The sequence below is a fragment of the Zerene cesonia genome, chromosome 28 (assembly GCF_012273895.1).
Source record: "Zerene cesonia ecotype Mississippi chromosome 28, Zerene_cesonia_1.1, whole genome shotgun sequence".
NCBI lineage: Eukaryota > Metazoa > Arthropoda > Insecta > Lepidoptera > Pieridae > Zerene > Zerene cesonia.
This window is the reverse complement of record NC_052129.1, coordinates 2,663,449-2,686,508: the sequence shown is the minus strand read 5'-3', so window position 1 is coordinate 2,686,508 and position 23,060 is coordinate 2,663,449. Positions and strand designations below refer to the sequence as shown.

At 35.2% G+C, this 23,060-nt stretch overlaps 2 protein-coding genes and 1 non-coding gene across 7 annotated transcripts in view; 2 read left to right on the top strand and 1 right to left on the bottom strand.

The window, feature by feature from the left end:
* LOC119837544 (dihydropyrimidinase) overlaps nucleotides 1-15,504 on the top strand; it is a 41,903-nt gene extending 26,399 nt beyond the window's left edge. For both annotated transcript variants that reach the window (XM_038363143.1, XM_038363141.1), the window contains exons 3-14: nucleotides 7,093-7,277; nucleotides 7,717-7,793; nucleotides 8,078-8,275; nucleotides 8,636-8,782; nucleotides 9,473-9,599; nucleotides 11,145-11,253; nucleotides 11,815-11,963; nucleotides 12,726-12,913; nucleotides 13,492-13,576; nucleotides 13,889-14,029; nucleotides 14,533-14,661; nucleotides 15,020-15,504. In XM_038363143.1, the coding sequence (XP_038219071.1) occupies nucleotides 7,093-7,277; nucleotides 7,717-7,793; nucleotides 8,078-8,275; nucleotides 8,636-8,782; nucleotides 9,473-9,599; nucleotides 11,145-11,253; nucleotides 11,815-11,963; nucleotides 12,726-12,913; nucleotides 13,492-13,576; nucleotides 13,889-14,029; nucleotides 14,533-14,661; nucleotides 15,020-15,099 (1,615 nt within the window). In that variant the 3' untranslated portion in view covers nucleotides 15,100-15,504. The remainder of the gene's footprint in view (nucleotides 1-7,092; nucleotides 7,278-7,716; nucleotides 7,794-8,077; nucleotides 8,276-8,635; nucleotides 8,783-9,472; nucleotides 9,600-11,144; nucleotides 11,254-11,814; nucleotides 11,964-12,725; nucleotides 12,914-13,491; nucleotides 13,577-13,888; nucleotides 14,030-14,532; nucleotides 14,662-15,019) is intronic.
* LOC119837723 lies at nucleotides 10,185-10,377 on the top strand. The gene has a single exon (XR_005288168.1). It is a non-coding gene; the product is annotated as a U2 spliceosomal RNA (small nuclear RNA).
* A 1,510-nt stretch (nucleotides 15,505-17,014) lies between the features above and the next one.
* The window catches only part of LOC119837715 (protein pangolin, isoforms A/H/I/S), a 124,706-nt gene continuing 118,660 nt past the window's right edge, over nucleotides 17,015-23,060 (bottom strand). For 2 of the 4 annotated variants that reach the window (XM_038363451.1, XM_038363450.1), the window contains exons 11-13: nucleotides 21,908-21,977; nucleotides 20,685-20,838; nucleotides 19,736-19,874 (exon numbers count right to left, since the gene is read on the bottom strand). In XM_038363451.1, coding sequence (XP_038219379.1) covers nucleotides 20,712-20,838; nucleotides 21,908-21,977 — 197 coding nt within the window. In that variant the 3' untranslated portion in view covers nucleotides 19,736-19,874; nucleotides 20,685-20,711. Of the gene's footprint in view, nucleotides 19,875-20,684; nucleotides 20,839-21,907; nucleotides 21,978-23,060 lie in introns of all 4 variants that reach the window. The other 2 variants (XM_038363449.1, XM_038363448.1) reach the window with 1 other exon arrangement.

Here is a 23,060-nt window from a genome sequence, read left to right as displayed (position 1 = left end):
GTTATTTATTAAATTGAGTACTTGGGTTTACCTATACAAATGCGAATTTGCTATTTTACTAGACTTAGGGGGAGAAAATTAAATGCTTCTTAATATGGTCCAGAATAACTAAAAAGCTCCGAATATTAATACCACGTGAACGAAGCATTGACCGAAGCTAGTCTTACGATATCAATGGTGAGGTTCAAATTTTAACTTCTATGTTTCACGAAAAAAATATATATATAAAATAATAATTTGAGAAATGGTTCAACCCTATACAAAAGTGCTAATAGTGACCTAGACATGGAAGCGACCCAGAAAATCTAATTAACTGAAATAGTAACGTCTTAATATTGTTAGTTATGACTCACTATTACTCGAACATATAAAGATGACTTAGGGCTGTCAATTTTTGTTAATTATGTTCTTTTATTAAAGTTACCAAGCGTAATATTTTAATTAAGGAATATTTTAACTGACCAATTATTATAAAACTAGCGCTATCCGGCTATCAAGTTTATATCTGAATTATGTTATTGTTAGACGAATTACATCGCATTTTTCGTTTAATCCATATCTATCTCTTTATTTCTCTCCAGTGTTTCGCAGCCAGTTGCAGCAACCCTGCGTATGTCGTCGTTTTATCTTGTCGTTGTATAAATAATTTTATATTTCTATTCTACGTTTTTAATTGTCGCATTAAGATATGTTTGTAAATATTACTTCTAAAATAAAGGAGTACATTTCTCTTTTACATCTTGACATCATTCTAATCAATAACTCATTCATAAAATTTTCCCATGTATAAACATTAAATGATCTTTATTATCCAATCTATTTATATCACCATATGCGTGATCTCTGTACTTTCAAACGTAAAACATTCGTGACCAACGAATGGTTTCCCTACTGTCGATTTTTTATGTACTTCCTGAGGTGGTTCGCAAACTGCGTAGTTTCGTGACGAAGCCGAGTTTGGCTTATGTAAGCTATGGTTTAATAATTAAGTAATTGCTTTATTGAAAGTGTTATGGTGAGAGAATGTAGTTAAAGGGAATAATATATTCTCTAATAATAGGAAGTCCGCCCCGGGTTCGCTCGTGGTACATGGCTTTGAGCACTGTGGGATCACGTACATTTCCAACGGTGGTAGAATTTCTTCGACCAAGTAGTTCCTGAGATTAGCGCGATCAAACAAACTCTTTAGCTTTATATTCTAAAAAAGTATATGTTATTTATTGCTCATGCGTAGTTTAAGGTTCATGTTAATTTAATCAAGCGATGAATAGATTAATTAAGAGGATGTATATTTCTGTATTTACTGTGATATAATAATTTTAGGCCATTGCTTTGTTTAGGGGATGGTGTATTTGCAAGCTACAATCATCAGTATTCTAGCTTCATAAAAGCTGCCATTTTGTGGATTCTTGAAAACAAATATACGTATTTTTGATTAACACTAATTGTAGCGTGATTTTTAGCACAGGACGTACATAATTCTTCTTAAAGCATAATCTTAAGAGAAATCCATAAACAGTTTCATTTAAATTATTACGTAAGGCTAAATTGTTTTAAAAATGCACTGTTCACGTGCATTTTTCCATTGGGAATGTTACCGCCCGCTAGCAGGTGATCACAGCACCTGTTCCTATCCACAATTATATACTAATACAAAATATTTTTAGGTTTAAAGAGCCACAACTACGTAACTTGACTACTTTTAACCGACGTGCTCAAATGGAGGTGGTTCTCGATACGACCGTCTTTTTTGTTTTGACTCCGCGAGTTTTTAACCGATTGGAGTTATTAGGAAATTGTTGTAATTTGGTCTCTATTTTGAATCTGGTTTCGTTCTTCCCCAAGGGACGTCGGTGACCTTCTATTGTTGGAAAACAATTTTAATTTAAACCCTTTACAATTTCAAGTTACTTCTCCTTTTTACATATTATATATACGTATACACCATTGTACCCGGATCATTGCCATGTCGAATACTTTTATTTCCCCATTTAATATCCATTTCCCAATACTAAAAGCGGAAGAGAAGTATAACTGAAGTACCAGCGATGACATCCCATGTTGACATTATACGATTGCGAGATTACGTCAATAGAGACATGCAATGTGCTTACGAATAGATATTTATATCAGCGTGACCTTATTCATTATTCTAGGTGTACCGAATAACCTACATTCGAATTTCTTTAAAAGCAATAACGCATAAGTAGGAGAAAAAGCTTCAATGTAATTTTTTTATACATTCAAACATACTGAAGCGTTATGCATAATCACATATACAATCACATCACATATACAATCACATCACATATATAGGTATGTTGGCCACGTTAGCCATGTGAGGGTTGGCAGATGTAGACAAACTTTTGACTCTTGGACATGGTGGTTTCACCACGATCTTTTTCTTCACGGTTTTTAATTGTTATGTGGTACCTACACAGATAAATTGTAGAATCAATTTATATCCTTCACGCTCGCTTGGTCTCGAACCCCTAACTTTTCAATTTGTCTGAGGTCATTACCTATAAGTTGCCACTGCTTATACATTATAGATTAGAATTTAAAATCACAATCTCAAAACCGTAAAGTGATTTAGTCAGGAATTTTCAGTGTGTTCACGGTCAGCGAAGTAAGCACCTGTCATGTTTCGATCACAGGTTCTAGTAATTAAACGCAACAGGCGTATGATCCAGATGATATTTACAATGTAGAATCATAAATCATAAACTATGGATAGAGAACACCGTCTTTATTTGTATTCCGTTTGTATTTTAAATGAGCTTAAATTTCTACATTTTATATATCACAATAAAGTTATGATACATTATAAATAGAGGCTAAAATAAGTATTATATTAATCGCAAAAATAATGCTTTTACTAAACACAAACGATACGCATGCGTAGACAGAAGTTCATGGAAAATCAATAGCAGATGAGATGCTGCGTCCCACGACTGGGAACTGAATTTAACGTTGTTATGACGGCTACGAGGCTAATACAATTATGTTGTATTGAGTACTCGTATATTTCACACGTGGTTCAAATTCATTGATCCTGGTGTCCTTTAATTGATTTAAATTTGATTGTTTAGAACTACAATAATAATTTTACGTATAACGTTTTGAATTTTAATGAATTTATTTACACTATAGTAGTTTCCCTCCAAGTATGAACGAATCTACAAAAAGTCAAAACTAAAACTCTCGATCCTTCCACATTCCACAATGTTCTCCAAATGAAAGCTTTATGCTAACAGCTAGCTAGTGACAAAATTAAACACGTTGATATCAAAGCAATGAAATTACAAAGGAAGGGAGTGTAAAAATCAATAAAATCTGTTACTCCATTAACAAGGAAGCGTATAACAAATTAAGAGCGCAGACGCTCGTTGCTCGCTGCGCACGCGCAGCGCCGGAAGTCGCTAATGCGGTAACACGCTGACATCCGCACCATACTGTATATGGGTGACAATTGTTATATTAAATTGGTCAAGTACGAGTTTGGTACGCGTGTATATGTAAATAAGGAGGGGACTAAAGCGAAGTAAAGAAAGAAATCTCAATAAGTAGTATATACAGTTTTATGTGATGATAAGGTTACAAACACAATGATTTTTGTTCAGCGTATTTTATAAATATAAATATGCAAATTCTAAAAGGTATTGTTTGTAATTTTATTGATATTATTCGTTTTAATTACAAAACTAAAATTATTTATCATCATCATCATCATAAGATAAAAATGTAAAAATAAAAAACACTGGCTTCATTGCAAAATCTCCTAGTTATATTCTCAAATAGGAAAACGTAAAATACGTGTACATATAGCCTATGTCGCTCAATAAAGATGCAGGTTTTTAAAGATTTTTATTAATTAGAATATAATATATAAGATTTTTATTAATATAGATTAAAGAAAAATTATTGAATTCGGCTCATGCCTTTTGTGTAAAAACAAAAAAACATTACAAACGTAAATATAAAATCACAAATGTTTCCTCTTTATAATATTAATTTAGATAAATAGTAATACCCATTAACTATACAACGATATACATCACAGCGGAAGTTGAAATATATTGAGTTCAATGGTTCTTATATCGTCTACCATATTGAATATTCATAGATTTTATGACAAGCGTCAATTTTATTTGACACATCGTAATAACATAAATGGATTTAAAGCCGGTTTATAATTTAATAGCTAACGAATTAAATTATAATTTACTGCAGTAGTAAGAATTAATGATCATCGCATCGCTCGACATAAAACAATGTAAAATTATTAGTAGGCAACTGACTTTCCCAAAACGATAGTTACAAAAGTAATATTAATGTCATTTATATTTTTATAGCATCGACAGTCCATATTGTTTTAATTAAGAAAAGCGTAATAGGTATATGAAAGGACGTTCCATCCTTAATCTACATAATATCTAAGACAAGATAGCAGTCGAGGCGTGAAAACATAAATATACAATTCGCATATACAATTAGGCTTAATACCACACTCGAACAATAGAACTTAAACTTATAAACAACTACTAAACATTTAATTTATAAGAAAGCTTTAAAAATATTCTCCATTGCTACCTATTAATCATTCCAATTTAAAAACTATCATTATCGTTAATATCCCTTAAACTGTTAGAGCAATAATGTCTAAAAATAAATCATAAGGGTGACTCATCGTATTTCTATTTGAATGAAAAAAATATTCACAATCATTAATCTTTATATGATCCAATTAATGACACGGATATTAGTTTAAATGAGTATCTATTTATGAACTCAGTAATAATTCATAAAAAGTGATCGAATCAAAAAATATGCTTTCAAATAATTCTATAATGTTGGTCGACTACGGCCCGGGAAGGGACCACTAACTGGGACTAAGTGTACATCTTATTTATAATTATTATTTAAATTCAAATATACCGACATACACAAATTGAAGCCATGCGCGGAAAGTAATTTATTTACTTATTAAAAAGAAAACTCACGGAATGTGTAGTAAAAAAGATGATACGTACCTCTAAACCTTTAAGTGTTCATTGTTAATGTTCCCTAAATATTCTTATTGCTTGAAAATTTTAATCCCGCATTATTTTATAAGGTCAATAGATTCCGTTAACCTGTTATTTAATGTCTCACACAATTGGCTAAATTATATTGCTTTGTTTGTTAAATAAATCACGCCTAACGCCCAATAAAGATAGTGAGTCAGCAGGACTTTTTATTATCCTCTAGTAATTATTTACAGGGGCGTTTCGAAATCCTTATCTTATTATATTTTCTGTGTAAAAAATATTTTGGAAGCACAAAGATTTGATGTTGTGACATTGGTAAGACAGATATTTGTTGTGTCTTACAACTAAGAGATAAAGATCAAAATGCTTTGTTTTCGGGCACAAATGTTAAGGACACTAACTTTTCATATGAAATACAGGGAAATTGAACATTTTCACAAGATGGCGCTACTTGTGTATTGTCGAGATGCATATTGCACTAGCAAAGCTTTTCAAATTCCACAATAGATATAACAAAATAAATAATCTATTAAGAGTTCTGTTGGCGTGTTGTTCATAGGGTAACAAGATTCATCTAAGGGTTTGGGTTGGCTAATATTCCAACCTGAGCCTGCTTATTACATCATGATTAAAATTTTATATTATTTGATGAAGCAAGTAGTATATGGATTTTAACTATCTCCAAACGATTCTACTGTACCCAAGTAGGAAATACTATTTATCATACAAACTATTGGTAAACGATGTATGTGTATCACTAGGCTTCGAGCCGCGACTTTGCCCGTGTAGTCAAAGAAAAGAGATGTTTCGTTGTGGTAAAAAGTAGTTAGTTACTCAAACCTCTTAACTAAAAATCTCCAGACGCAAAAATCATTTCCCTTGGAATGTGACAGAAACGGAATGAAACAAATAATATTGCGAAAGTGTGTTCGCATTTTTAATAGTAAGAATGGTGATATAGTCGATAATATTAAGGTCAATCAATCCATTTTTTTTAATGAAATTAACGCGGCGCCCTAACAGCCTTAAAAAAATCTTATTTTTGTAGAGGGTAATAGTCGAAAGTCCTGATCAGAGCTACGTTATTACTTACGTACTTACTACGTTATTACGTACTTTTTTAAACTGTCAACCCGAGCGAAGCCGGGTCAAGCGGCTAGTTGTTACATAAAGCAAACAAATTAAAAGCATCTAAATACGTATTGTAATATATATAAGCCAATGCAATTATCATGAGATTTACTGATGCTGACAAGAATATTAAATGCAAGTAAAAATTCTATTGTTATAGGCTAACAATAAAGTATATAAAATAACTATATAATAGAGTTAATAGCGTTTTGAATTTTGATTAGCTATTAAATATATTGATTAAAATATACTCAGCCAGTTCAACTCAACTTAAAGATTCTGACTGTTTATAATATCATAATTCATTTGTTGCATATTTTTTAGATAAACAATGCCTGCCCTTCTACATTATTTACTTAAGTTTATTATGCAACAAAAACCACAACAAATAATCAAGCGAATATCGATTTTTTGTTTACGCTTTGATAAAGCACACAAATGTTGCGACAAATAGTTGTTAATTTCAAGTTTTTTTTAAAGATTTTTTTTAAATTTTTAAATATTAATTTTCATCATCATCAGACTATATATAATGTTGCCAACTGCACCAACACAGGCCTCCAAGGAGGATTCAAGCCATAATCCACTACGCCATGTTGTCGAACATTTGATTTTTGGACATGCCGGCTTCCTCACGATGCGCAGATAAATTGAAAGATACATTTATTGCTGTACACCACTGCTGTGCCTAAATGAATGCGAAATTTTTATAAATGTAATATAATTATTGGTTTACAATTAGGATTGTGAAAACCAAAAAGCTTGGGAGCTTTTGAATGCCTTGTCTTATTGTGGAGAAAACTGAATGTACATGTTTGAGATAATATAAAAATGTATGATGCCTTTTCAAATAAATCACAACCCCATCATCATGTCACTTGTATCAATTACCCTAAAACATTTAAATAACTTATAACTAACCCCTTTTCAGGCAAGTGGGCCGAAACCTCATAATCCCGGGGGGCACGCGCACTATCGACGCGACGGGCAAGCTGGTGATGCCAGGTGGTATCGATCCCCACACCCACTTCGAGCTCGAGATGATGGGGGCGAAGACAGCTGATGACTTTTACAAGGGTACCAGAGCCGCGGTGGCGGGGGGTACAACTACTGTCAGTGAGTGGTCGATTTTTCTTATTATATTAGCTCGAGCGAAGCCGGGATAGACTTTTCTTAATAAGTATATAAAATTTTCATAAGGTCTCTAATCCAAGCGGAGACACATCCAACAAACTTAATATGACTAGAATCAGTTTTGCCGTTCTTTATGTTTTGAATGTTAAATGATATTTAGTACAGCTCATAGGAGCAAGAACCACTATGATAATTATCTTAAAAAATAAAGTGATGCTCATAACTCATGTTTTAATGGGTAAAGTGTCTGTATACTTTTTCTTTATAATCGCTCATGAAGACACAAAATCGGTCTATGCTAATAAGATAATATAAGTTCGGAAACAAAGTTAAATATTTTTATTTTCTCTTGTATTTATAAAACATTTATTTTTTGGTTATTTTTTCTACTTTTTATATCATGTATATACTACTTTTTCAGTTGACTTCGTCCTACCTCAAAAGGGACAGTCTCTTATAGAAGCATATAACAACTGGAGACAAAAGGCCGATAACAAGGTTGGTTTTATAATTCACTTACTCCCAGAGCTAGAATGTATTTACAGAAATTCAGGAAACAATATGAGAAATATAAAGATTTAGAGATACATTTAGACACATACATTCGTCAAATATATATTAAATATGTCAATGATTTTTGGTGGTTTAAAATTTGATCATTTGATATTATATTATTATACCAACATTGCGCTTACATTCGACAAACAAACATTAGATATGAACATTCTATAAAATACATGCAAAAAGCGACCTACACTCTATTAATATAACGACTATTTCAGGTATGCTGCGACTACGCCCTCCACGTGGGGGTAACTTGGTGGTCACCATCAGTCAAAAAGGAGATGGAACAGCTGGTCTCCGAGCATGGGGTCAACTCGTTTAAGATGTTCATGGCGTACAAGGACGCGTGGATGCTGGATGACTATGAGCTGATGGTTGCTATGGAAACCTGTGCGGAATTACGGGCGTTGGCTCAGGTATGGATTTATGGTTTTAGTAATTTATTCAGTTATTTAATACTTATTGCATTCACAGAACATAAGGAAATACAGAAATAACATAGAATAAAAGAAATATATGTAAAACATGCCGTATTAAAAAAACTGTATATTTTTGAATGTAGGAAAGCTAAAATAAAAAAAATTATCGGAATGTCTTACAAAATTAACAATACTACCCTACTACACCAATTACAATTATTATAAATGCGAAATTCTACACGCCTAAACTACTGAACCGATTGGGATGAAATTCTCTTTATAATTTATGTTTAGATTTCCTCAACCCTCTCCTAAACCCCGGGGCATATGAATATAATACAAAATAATGACTTCCAGGTCCACGCAGAAAACGGTAACATCATAGCTCGAAACACCGAAAAGCTGTTAGCATCTGGCATAACAGGACCCGAGGGTCACCAACTCTCGAGAGATGAGGAGGTGGAAGCCGAAGCGGTTAACAGAGCCTGTGTTATTGCTAACCAGGTAAATGAAAATTCCTGGAGATAGAACCTATTTATTTATACGTTAATATTCTGGGTGATGCTCACGTGCGTGACCTCATATAATAACTGTTATATCCGGCCATGCGTTACTGTGGGTGAGTAATAATTAAATATATTAAGATTATAAATTATTGGGATAATTAATCGAAATACAAACTATCCTGTATCTTAATTTGGACCAAATTACATATAAAATGCCAAATTTCATCAAAATCGGTTGAGTTGGTAAAGAGTTCATTGGGGCATACATTTTTATATACTAAGATATGTAATATTGCTCTTTATTAAAACAATTATAGTATTGTGTATATATATAATGTAATTCACAATACATCAATAGATTTATTCAACTTAAAAGGTATTTCAATTACTATAAAAGACTACCCGGGCGGAGCCGGGGCGTCCAGCTAGTCAGCAATAAATAATAACCTATTAATTTATGCAAATAAAAATAAGCGTATACCTCGAAGACGGCTCGACCTAATCGGCAATGTTTTTTAACATTTATATGAAGGCACAAGGAAAATTCTTATAGACTGAAAAAACACACCCCGGGTGAACCGCTAGTTTATACAATATATTTGAAAAGAATTAAACTCAATTTATGTATTATTTATATATATATATATATAACCTTATTCTTCATATTATTAAAAATATACATTTCCAGGTAAACGCGCCGCTGTACATCGTGCACATAATGTCCAAAAGCGCTGTGAAAGCGCTGCGCATAGCGCGCTCGAGGCAGAACCCGCCGGTGTACGGTGAGACGCTCGCCGCTACCGTCGGCACTGACGGTGGGTTCTTGTTATACTGGTCTTGCATATGTTAGATGATTTCATTTTAACTATGATTTTAAAGCATAGTTTAATATAGTCTAAAATGCTTTTATTGTAGCAATTATGCGAATTATGCGACTTATTTATTTATTTCATGTACTTATTTATTATATACTTAATCTAAAAATATAAAAATAAGTGGAACAAAAAAATAATAATGAATCAGTACTTTGTACAAACGGCGGTCTCATTGCTTAGTAGCAATCTTAAGCAAGTCCGTATCCCGTAGGAATATTGGAATAAAAATGTGCCTATATGTTATTCCAGCTGCCAGCTGTCTACGTACCAAATTTCATTGCAATCGGTTCAGTAATTTTTGCGTGAAAGAGCTACAAACACACACAGACACATCCTTACAAACTTTCGCATTTATAATATCAGTAGGATAGGATGATACAACAGTAAATGAATACCAATATATCTACGTCATACGCGTAATTTGAGTTACTAAATGAGTCGCGAGATGGCGCTGCTGGCACTTCACTCGCGCTATAACAATTTTTTTTGCAAGTCATAAATAATTCTCCCTACGCGGGCTGCGGTATCGCTTCTCGGCCTTTTGGCTAAGATCAAAGTGTAGTATCTGTTCTTTTCAGCTTAATATCTGAAAGTTCCCGCATAGCGGGACCAGTATATTAAACTGATTTTTGTAAACCGACGGGATGTTCGGGGCTCGCTCCACTCCCGTCACGGGTCGGCCCGGCATTGCAGTGCCGCCGGGATCGGCCCCCATAAATAACTATGATATTAAGTATTAACTCAATAGTAGTTACTACTATTGAGTTAATAGTATAACGTTAAGTACTACTAAGTAGTACTTAACGTTATACTTACTAACATAATAGAGTAGGATCCTAGAGCCGTTAGACACAACTTATTTTCTAAGTCAATGTAACTTTCGGTTCACGGTAGTCTCTTCTGTACTCTTTAATACCTGAATGTTTGTGGAGCTTGCCCGGTGACACCTGCGCAGGTACCAGGTGAGAAAGGTGACTAAAAATCAGAGTTACTTAACAAAAAAAAAGCCAAAACTTTTATCAGACGCTTTAAAGCTCTAAGAATAAATATATGAACTTAATTTTTTGGCGGCCTTGGGATCTTGGACTATAATGTGAAGCAATCGGAAAAATCTTAAATAATTTCATGATACGTATGGGACTACTTTATCTATATCCATGATAATTAATATAAAAAGGAAACTTGTATTATTGCATAATTGTAGTTTGTACCGCTTTTACGCAAAAACCGCTAGATAGATTTTTAAATTTTTTCGCCATTGGAAAACTGCAAAATCACTTAGTGACTTAGACTATATATATGCCTATGTAAACAGCTATATATTAAATTATACAAGCGTCCGCGTCATACCAAAGCGTGCGTGCGAGCATTTCTAGTGTGTTTGATGGAAAAGAAACTAATCCTATAAGAAAACATGGGATTCCTTTGAAGCACGGAGAACTCTAAAAATGACAATATAATAACAATAAATATGTAATATTTCAGGTACGCATTACAAGAACGCGTGCTTCCGGCACGCGGCGGCACACGTGCTGTCGCCGCCGCTGCGCCCCGACCCCGACACCCCCGACGCCATCCTTCAGGCGCTTGCTGAGTGAGTACCAGCTTATATCGCTCGCCCCTAGTACATTTCCGGGGTAAAAACTATACTATAGCACTCGGCTTTCTTTTGATGAAAGAAATTTCAAAATAGGACCAGTAGTTTCGGAGCTTTTAGGGTACAAACAAAACTGTTCCTCTTTATTATATTAGTGTAAACAATAGACATAGTATAAAGCAAACTCGCTTCCCGAATCTTTCCCTATGTATCCTTAGATCTTTAAAACTGCACAACTTTGATGTTTTTTTTTTAATAGATTATTTCAAGAGGTAGTTTCATCATTCATATGTTTAATAACACCCATTAATTTACTCCGAATATAACGCGTGCGAAGCCGCGGGTAAAACCTACTTTATCATTATTTAATTGACGTCAGCATTTATATATTAGCACTTTTTTCGGGTGGCCGAGAAGGAGACCCGTACGAATCCTGCTTCGTGAACGAATTTTTCTCTTCATTAAAAAGTATCTCATGTATAAAGCATTGAAATGCTAAACATATAGATAATAAAACTAAAAATTAAACTCCAAATAATATTTCTCGCACACTTCCAGTGACGACCTGCAGCTAATCGGCAGCGATCACTGCACCTTCCATGAAAAGGACAAGGAGCTCGGAAAGAACGATTTCACCAAGATCCCGAATGGGGTCAACGGGGTCGAGGACCGCTTGGCCATCTTGTGGCAGAAGGGGGTTAATACAGGTATGTTATTGCGAAGGTCGTTCGATTCTTGTGACACGTCATATCTAGTGTAATATGGATTACTCTTAAATAAAAGTATTCTAGAATAATTATTTTTAACAATATACTGAACTGCCTTCAAATTGTTAGTGCAGGAAATAAATAGATTTTTCAATTTATCTGCACATGTGGATAACATCACCACTGTTCGTAGCGATGAAGACAAACATCGTGAAGAAACCGGCATGTCTGAGAATCAAAAAATTCGACGACATGTGACATCTGCCAACCTGCACTTGGCCAGCGTGGTGTATTTGGCCTGAACCTTCATAGCCTATGTCCCAGCAGTGGGAACATATATGGGCTGATGATAATTGTTAATCTTTACAAAAAATTATTTTATTTATTAAAACCTATAATTAGTTCATAAAAATTACATGTAATTTTTTGAGATAGTAATACAGAGACATCTATTGTAAACCTAACCAAAACTATATAGTTATATCATATAGTGTCCCATAATAAACTTGACCATAACGAAATTCAATAAAATTTACATATTTTCAAAAGAAATATTTGTACCTATTACAAATAAACAATCCATTGATCATAACAAAATTCAATAAAATTTACATATTTTCAAAAGAAATATTTGTACCTATTACAAATAAACAATCCGGTAATCAAAACACTAAAACACTTGCACATCCACACGTGGTGCAGGTATAATGGACCCTCCGGTAATCAAAACACTAAAACACTTGCACATCCACATGGGTGCAGGTATAATGGACCCGTGCCGGTTCGTGTCGGTGAGCAGCGCGGCGGCGGCGCGGATCTTCAACCTGTACCCGCGCAAGGGGCGCGTGGCGGCCGGCGCCGACGCCGACCTGCTGGTGTGGGACCCGCGCGCCGAGCGCACCGTCTCCGCCGCCACGCACCGCCAGGCCGTCCCCTTCAACATATTCGAGGTGCCTTTGGGGACTGCGGGAGATAAAGCTTTTTTTTGGGCCATTTTGGATGGGTAGAAGTCATTTTGAGGGGCATTTTAGAGGAGTCAGAGACATTTTTGGATTGCTCGTGTGGGACCTGCGCGCCGAGCGCACTGTCTCCGCCTCTACGCACCGGCAGAGTATCCATTGCAGTATATTCGAGGTTTGGAGACAGTTTGCGGGAGATAAAGCTGGTTTTATGGCCATTTTCGAGGGGCAGAATCGTTTTCAAGGCCACTTTAGAGGAGTTAGAGCCATTTTGGAGGAGTAAAAGCCAATTTGAGCCATTTTTAATTTTATGAATGAGAAATGGTCATTTTAATGGATATTTTGTGTATTTTTTTTAGTTGAGAATAGAAAAAAAAAACACGAAACGAGATTCGGACCCGCGTCTTTTTGCCATTGCTACTTTATGGCAAAAAAACACGGGTTCAAATTTTTTCTATCCTTTCAAAAATTTTCATTTATAAAGCATTAGAATGCTCTAGAACTAAAATTAAATGACTTTTTTAGTTTTTTGAAACTACGTATATTAAGAAATAAATATTATGTTCCAGGGTCAGCACGTAGTGGGCGGTCCACAGTACGTTATTGTGAACGGACGCGTGTGTCTTGACGATGGGGAGCTAAGAGTTGTTGAAGGTTGCTATATTTTTTATAACTTATTTATATAAAATCGTATTAATATACGAAATTTAATTTTAATGGATCTCTGAATCTTTCTTCACGATAAGGGATTTTCTTTAAAATCACAGAGAATAATCTAATCTAATCTACATTTTAATTTAAAAAAAATTGATTAAAATATCAATCTTTGGACCTTGCGGACCGGAAATGTATAAAATAAAAATTGGCCATAACATTAAAATAATTATCTTTATATTCTAATACTTATTCACAAATACTGTTTATTCCAAGCAAATTTAATATAATTCGTAATGATAATTTCTCCAGGTCTGGGCAAATTCCTGAAAACGCCACCAAACTGCCCCTACATATACGGCGGTGGGGAGGAGATGCCGCGCACCCCCCAGAAGGTGGACTACCCCGAGCCCACCACCCCCAACCGGGTTACCAACGGCACACCCACTAATGGTGACTTCTTTCATTCTTTTAAAGAACTTATTAAACCAAAGATTATAAAAGGTTATAAAAGGTCCCTTTATTTTATTGTATTTTGCTTTGTCTACGTATGTATATCGTTGCGATTCGTTGATTAAAACAAAAAGCCTTAGCTTAACCTCTTTTATTTGAAGAAATTGAAAACATGGGATATAATATGATAAATGGTTAGGTTCTGCTCTGGTTCTAATGTCTCCTATTCCGTTCTTCATACTGTATTTCATTCATTTTAATTCAACAAAAACCTTTTCTGCGCTTATATGTTACATCCACTGTTTTTAATTATTAAACATAAATTATAAAATGAAATTACAAATATTATGTACATGAATTTAAAGAGACGGCACTGTCTTCTGAGATACAGGTTATAACCTAGTTCAGAAGACAGAGCATCGTTGTCAGAGCCTTTTGTCCTTGCTAATAAATTTTTCTTTATTTTTTTTATTTACTGTGACTAACCTAACCTCAAACCTCAGACGTGAGCGTGGCCACGAAGCAGCTGGACGGCATGTCGGTGACGTCGTCCGGCTGCAGCACGCCCACCGGCCGCAAGATGCGCGAGCCCGGCCAGCGCGACCTGCAGAACTCCACCTTCTCCATCAGCAGTGAGTACCAGCCTCCCAGCGGACAGTCTCTAGTCTGACACGTTCCATCGGAATCTGTGCCCAGAATATTATCCTAAAAGTTACTATGAAGCCACGGTAACAAAATGCTTCATTTCAGTGATAAGTTGATAACGGTCATCAGATTATTTACGTTTTTTAATCTAAAATCACTACATAGTATAAAGCAAAGTTGCTTCCCGTCTGTATGTATGTATGTATGCTTAGATCTTGAAAACTACACAACGGATTTCTATGGCTTTTTTTAGAGATATAGATGTAGAGCAATTCAAGAGGAAAGTTTATATATTGTATAACAACATCTATTAAAGTTATTTATATATAATTTTTCTATTTACAGAAGAAATGGAAGGGCTGGACCAGAAGACATCGGTTCGCGTGAGGAACCCGCCCGGCGGCAAGTCGTCCGGCCTCTGGTAGAAACCGGTATTTACCGGATTTTGTCTATAACCGGTGTTCAATGTAAACCGGTGGTGATCGCAACACTTTTGCTTGTGAAAAAAATGTTTATTTATTCGTTCTTTAAGTTGACAATTGTTTAAGAATCATTTAATAACTATCAGCCTCAGTTTGTGAGTGAAATTATTGTATTTCTCACGTGATTAATTTGAATTCAAAATTAACAATTATATTGGCTTATTTAACGATTGCTTGCATGAGCTTAAGATATATTTTTTAGAACATTACTTCAGGTATGTAAATCATAATAAATTTGGATTTATTTTTTTTATTGTCCAATTTGGAAACTATTCATGGTTCACATGAGCTACCAAATATATTTTCACAAGCGAGTGTAAGTTACGTGTTTCGAAATAATCGTGAAAATGAATGTCTGTTAACTTATGCTTGTATAATATTACAATATTATAGAAGGCATTATCTTAAAATACTGCATATTCGACCAAAATACACTTTTTGGAAAGAAAATAATGTTAAATATTATACAAACATATGTATTTAGTTTGACTGCTTAATTTAATGCATGAATAACGTTGATTCATTACAATATTCGTTAACATAGACTGATTTTGTAGAAAAATGTGTTATTAGCAATAATACACCTTAAACGGTATTTAAATTATTCCATGTTAAAAATTCGTAGCGAAATGAACAGGTTAAGTTTTATGAATCTTATTATAACCATTGATTATTATCTAACTTTTTATTGTTTTTTAACGATAATATAAATAACACTTTTCGAGCATTTATTTTACTAATTAGTTGGTTTTGTTTTTTATCTGTGGCATAAAAACATATGAAAATGGAGGCAAAATTAATTGATATTTATAGTTTTAACGTATGTAGCACTATATATATAACTCGAATTGTTCACAATCGTTTTGTTTGCATTTTATTTGCACTCCCATGTTCCTATGAATATTCTTTCAAAATACTCTTGTTAATCGTTACTGTAATGGTTTAAATATACTTTGTAGGTTTGTATTAGCAATGTTCAATATTTATTATATTATTATCTTGCTATTATCTGTAGAGCTTGTAACACAAATACTATTATGTTATTCTCTAAAATGACCAAAGTAGGATGTGCTCTACCTAAATTAACAATAAGATAGAATAAGGATAATTTTTGACGATCATCAAACTAGAAAATTGTTGGAAACATGTTTTTGTATTGAGCGCCATCTATACATAAATGAGAGTACTTAACATTCTAAGAGCTTTGATGGGAATTTCATATCCGGCTAATAGATGGCGCTGATTTCATTTCATAGTGGAATTAGACGAGAACCACAGACTACCAGTACAAATTTTAAAACAATTTTACCACATCTTTTACTTACTAGTCCTCGTAATTTCATCACAATTTTATAGTATTTACAATTTTTCTAATTGCCTGTTCTTTATGCATTGTAAGAATAAACAATGTAATCGACAAATTGTGTTTTATTTCAAAATAAATGCTGAAGTATGTTACTTTTGCCAATGACTCAGCTTCCAAATTTTCGCAAGCTATCTAGTTTATGAGGTGGGCTTCTTATAGCTTTTAGAATAGCGTAACATAACTTAACCAACAAACTTATCAAAGATTATTTGTGTCCGACTGCAAATTCTTGATATAATTCCGCCAATCATGGGAGTTTATTCAGGCAGAACTATTGCAAGGTAGCAAATTGTATATTGGAGTTCGTTATATTATTAGCTCCACTTTATTCAATGCTTCTAAGCCTTGCAATTTCCACCTACCTTTTTCAACTGTCTGAGAACTGAGATTCTGAATCGACAACATTCCATGGAGTCTCATAAATCTTCCATATATTCTTTAATAACTGAAACTGAATTAAATTTGTTTATAGGTTTAAATAAAAGACAAAAATACAATTTTATATTGTTTATTAAAATAATATTCGTTCAACTGAACACAAGACATGGGTCCAGACCTAATAATTGAGTTTTCTAATTTGACAAATTTTCCCTACGAAAAATAATAATAATCGGCTCCATGCCGTCTGTCTTTACCATCTTAACAATAAAAACAACCTATAAAATCTATCAACATAAAGACCTTTAAGAAGAGGTATCAGGCGACGAGACGCCCATTTCTTAAATTTGGCACAAATACAAAATTTCCTGTCGATTCTCTCGATCTATAAAACTGCAGATGGTTTTGGCACATTTCGCACCACGTTTCTATAAAACCAAAATAAAATTTCTTTTTCACATATAATATCCGAAAATCCATATAATTTCAATTATAAAAACTTAAAACGTACTTTTACAGGAAAAGCTACATTACATTAAAAAAATATACAGTACCCATAAAACTCCAATATTGCACATCATATTCATGCAAAATCATACTCCCGATTCCCGATCCAATGTAAAACAATGATATCCTGTAGTCAATTTAGTCAATGATAATATATTTTCGTAAGTCTATAGATATTTCAATCACAAGATCACGATTCGTTCTAGTCTGTTAGATATTGCCGTCAACAACGTTAAAATTCTTAATAATAACAATAAAAAAAGTAATTAACAAAAAGTCGCTGGACAAAACAATCATTCCGTGGGCACAATTTTCACATAATATAATAGTAAATGCAATTTCTTCGCCAAAGAATCTCTAACTGCGAATTACAAATTATTTACATTAGCTCTGTTTAAAACAAGGTATACACAGGATATGCAGGGTGACTTATTGAGTTGGTATTGAACTAATATTTTTTTAAATTTCCTTTGCTTACATAGCAATAGTGTATGTATACGAATATGTAAGTAGAATAGTACACTTAGGTCTAATATGACACAGTTAGATTAACCTACGCTTTATACAGTTACATCATGTACTTACACATATACAGAGATATTTGGCAAAAATTACTCTTTTATAAATACAGATACAATTACATCATTCAAATATCATCATTTTTACGTGTTGAATTTCATTAATTTCATTACCTGAGTGCAATGTCATTCCATAAATTAGCAAACGCGACAACTACTGACCCGACTTTAGTTTATAATAAATGCAATTATATAAAAGAGGAATTTCTCCGAAATATCATGGATCACTCATACAACGTGCCTATTCTAACCTAAGACAGTCTAACGATTCCGCACAACGGAAAAACAAAAGCCCTTCGCGTTGCCTTAAAATACTATGATACACGCGCTCACGGCGAAGGACAAATAAACTAAACGCTAAATCTAAATGGAACCTTCTAGTGCAGGCCGTTGAGGTTAGATAGGATTATGTATATAATCTGTGAGAGAGCGAAAATGGCGCGAAACGCCGTCTGTCCACAGATAATGTGTCAAAATAACTAAACATCAGCACGAAGTTAACTAACAAAACCACCGTAATTAAACACAGTATGTAAACGTAAATACAAGCGAATATAATAAAATAAAAAATATACTAAGAACATTATAAGAGTAACGAAACGAATAAAAAAAAAACTTCCTTCTAAATGAATAACACATTGTCTATGAACAGTTAATTTCAACGATTTGACTCCTTGTGCGATAGTTTTTACGTCAAAAAGTTTAATATGGTAGTGACTTAAATAAATTCCCGCTCACGAGTCCAACTTTGCTTTCGCGTTTCACCCGCCAGTCGATGGCACAAGTATTTGTGACTAGTCAAACATGACACCCGCTAGACTCGCTGAGTTCGGAACAAGAAAAAAAATTACTTCAAAGTGCTTACAAATCTGAGATCAGTTGAAATGACTGTTATCGGGACTAACATGTGGTAAATTTGTTTAGATAAAATTTACATTAATTTGTCAAATACAAGATTATAATAATGTACATATTTCGCTTACGGAACGGGTTGGTCTTTAGAAATACCGCACATCTGGTCGGGTTTTATTAGGCCACAGAAGCTCACAAATCTCTACTATCGTTTAACAGAAAAAGTTGCACACTCGCGTACGAACAGATTTCTAAGCAGTGTCAAAATAAAAATAGAATTATATGCACTCACATATCGGTATTTCTAAAAATCATGTCACCCGCTTAGATTAGCACCCGATTATAACCTTTGAATACCGCTGAAACCAGAGTTTATCGTTTTCTCGGTACCATGTATCACAACCAACACGACCTAGTTCCGGCCCGAGTCGACGGATAGCGCTAAACACAACACTGCACGACCTACTGTGGCTGTTCTATTGGCAGTCCAAATAATCAACCTGTACTCGGTTACAGCTTCGATCCGGTGACGAGCACAAGTGCGACACTCGTATGTACGGCGCTGGCGCATCGAAGTCATCACCGAGTACACGAGGGTAGTCAGCCGAGTTGGGGTTGGGAGCGCGCGTCGCGCCGCGGTCAGTCGCGCGCGGGCGGCGGCCGGCGGCGGACGCTCGCACTACGACACCGATATCACCTCATGGCCGGGCCGCGCCTGCGCCGCGCGCGGCCACGACTGGGAGGTGAGCTGGTTGACGGAGAGGGGGTTGTTGGCGTCGCGGGGGTTGGTCCCGACGGGGTTGCGGGGCGGGGGCGGCGGGTCGGAGGCGGGGGAGGCCAGCGAGGACAGCGCGCTAAGCCCGCCCGGGCTGGACGCGGAGTTGAGCGGCGTGTCGGCCTCGTCGCTGGACGCGTCGGAGAGCTCCTCCAGCTTCACGTCCTCCTCAGAGCAGGGCGACTGCGGCGTCGCCAGCGGCAGCGCCGCGCCGCCCGCCGCCGCCAGCGCCTCCATGTAGCGGACGCACTTCTTCTTCCGCCTGCAAAGCCAAATTACACATTAATTTAACATCAATCACTATAGTGCATGTGTCAGTTTGTGATTACTTGAATGGGATAGTAAAACAAGACAACGGTATTTGTCTCGTGGGAATTAAATAAAATTAAAATATTACCAAGACCCTTAAAGAACAGCCATTCAGAATCTAATATATAATTCAAAACTGAACAAAATACCTGGAAAGCAGTTTTTCAAAAGGTCTATATAAATTGGAAAATGTGATGAAACAGTATGTATAGGCATTCGATAAGGGTCTTAGTATTACAATGCTCTCAACAATAAAAACAAAATAACAACGATCCTATGTCAAAAGCCTAAAAAAAACAAAACTGTTAACTGAAAACCATGCTAAGAAAAATGTTAAAAAAAAAGAAAAACGAAAACTAATACATGACGCTCATGCCGCATAAGAAACAACTAAAAGACAACGAAAGCTAAAACTAAGAACAACGTCGTATCGGTACACACAAACATAATCAAAAAGCATTAATTAAAATCTAAATACAATCTTTTATATTATCTTCAGACACACAGAAATCGAAAACCTTGCATTCAGTCTAACTGAAAAAAATCTGTCAGTAATACTTCGAAACAGATAAACATAGAGACCACGATACGTCTTTAATTCATCCAAGATGTGCACAAAAACAGTTCTGCCACTGTTTTCACAGCACCATGTGGTAATTTGTCATCCAAGCATATAAAAAACACCAAAATTGACAAAACAAATGAAGTAAAGACGTCTAAAGTCCATGCCACAAAAGCAATCAAAGTCGCGCTACTAACTGACCGTGTTTCCGGCGGCGAGAGGCCGGCACTAGAGGTTCACATACGTTGGTTCCTGTGGGGGGCTCCCGACCAGGCTGGCGGGGGGGAGGGGCGTAGCCGGCTCCGGTCGGAGGAGCCCGAGCCCACCTGATACCATTACACTACTTGACTCAGGACTAGTTAGTAAACGAAAAAGGCGTTAATGGAATAAAAAAATATAGAACATGGGATATATTTTTGGAGATCGAAAAGCGAAAAATGTTGACGGTGGTATAGATGCAAGCAGATTATATAAGAGTGGAAAAAGAGAGGAAGGTGTTAACATATTTAATAACGAAAATGCATAATATGTATTATATATTAGATAATGGGGACATAAATAATAGACAAGATAGACACAAAACATATGAAAGATTACAAAGGGTGTTTAAAATATGGTAATTAGTGTGAAGTAGAAAAGCAGGGTGTATATTCCAAATGTATCAAAGTATTGAGTCAAGTCGCATATGGTAACAGTTATAAACAATAGTATGAAATATAAAAACAGTGTCACCAATAGTGCCAGCGGTATCCAGCATCGATCCGTGAGAAGCGGCAATCATGAGTGGAAAAAACACTTCGATAAGTAACAGTTTGATACACTTTATTAACATCTTAACTCTAATTTTTCGATAATTCGTATAAAAGCGAGCGATATTCAGAAAATGTGTCAAGATTTTTTTGAAAGCTTTCTTCGACAAATGATTGCCCCGTCTCTGATCTTGTTTAACAGCTATTTCTTCTAAGACCTATTAAACTACGTCGTCCACACTTTGTCTACTTTCAAAAAAATCTATTTCGGTTCATTCTACATTCGACTTTATTTCTTTGTGAAAAGACACATTTTCTGAATTGATATGAGCTTCGCTTTAATCCAATTTCCTTATTACACTAATTGCCAGAGCGCGGCGTAACAAGATATTTAGATAATAAATATCTTTCATTGAAATAAACACAACAACAACTACTAAATATTCAATCGCGTTCTTTCGATGTGAAATAACCATTAAAATAAAATATATCTTACGACCAGGCTCGTCTCGCGGAATAAAATAAAGACGAAAAAGATAAGCCAAGTCTTTCCACATAGAAACAATATAAATTGAAATAATAACCGAGATAAGTTACGGCTGGTGAAATATTGAACATTTTTGAAAGCAAAAAAAAGAAAAATAAATAACAATAAGAAAACATCTAAATACCCACCTGCAGGGTTTACACCATTGGTTTTGTTGATCGAGACCGTATCTCGCTCGACATTTCTTCAAGTTATTTCCTGAAAAGTTTTACATATCACACGTTAGTCGCTGTTATATGCAAATTGGAATACACGTGAAATCGAGTGAGAGCTGTGATGGCAAAACAAAAAATATTTATATCGCAAAATAAATCAATTGTACAATTGCAGTTACGACTTAGAGGTGAGTTTAAATTTGCTATTTATTATATTGTATAATAGGCCACGATCGCCGTAATGAGCAAAAGTAAATGGACAGAAAATTATAATAAAAGCTTCTTAAATAATGCTTAAACTAGAAATAACAAGAAAGCCACATGCACCACCACCGCACCACCGACATGCTTGTTAGTCAGACATGCAAGGAAAGGGACGGGAGAGAAAACAAAACAGGGCGTGGAAAAAACATTGGTTTAAATAGCACTCTACTCGCATATAACTTCGAAACAAAAACTCTAACTACGCTATAATATTGCTAATCGAAATAAAATCACAAATAAAGTTGACGCTCATAAGCAAATTGAAGCAGAATAGGTTCTCCGGAATCAAAATAAATGTATATTATCTTGGCCAATATCATTGTGAATAAACACCGCAGACACAGAAGCATCGGCAGCTTTCGTATTAAATAAAAGATGAACAGTACGATAGTCGGGACCCGGCGTCCACCAGTCCACGCTCGGTCTGACGCAATGCCATAGCAGGACCTCTTCATGCATACGGTATTTCACACTACTCCTTTGCATACTCGATATGTTATATCAAGAAGGCTGTCCCAGCCTTTATACTGAGCACAAGAACTACAGTCCCTGCGAAGCGATTACTCAAGTGTTCAAATAGATGGATTGTATCATGCACGCTCCCCGAACACGCAGGCGGCACGTCGGGCGGGACGGAAAGCCAAAAACCGGGACAACCTTCGAAGGAGTGCCACGTACATCAGGGTATGTCTCATATAGTAGCATTGTAATTACAAAAGAAAAAATAAATAAATGTCATAAATATTAAATAAAAATGCTGATATTATCTACAACCTGTACCCCTTCAACCATAGACATTCGGCAATATTTCTACATCGCTCCGTTCATTTGGAGCGAAGTTCAAAGCAATTGAACTCTGGGT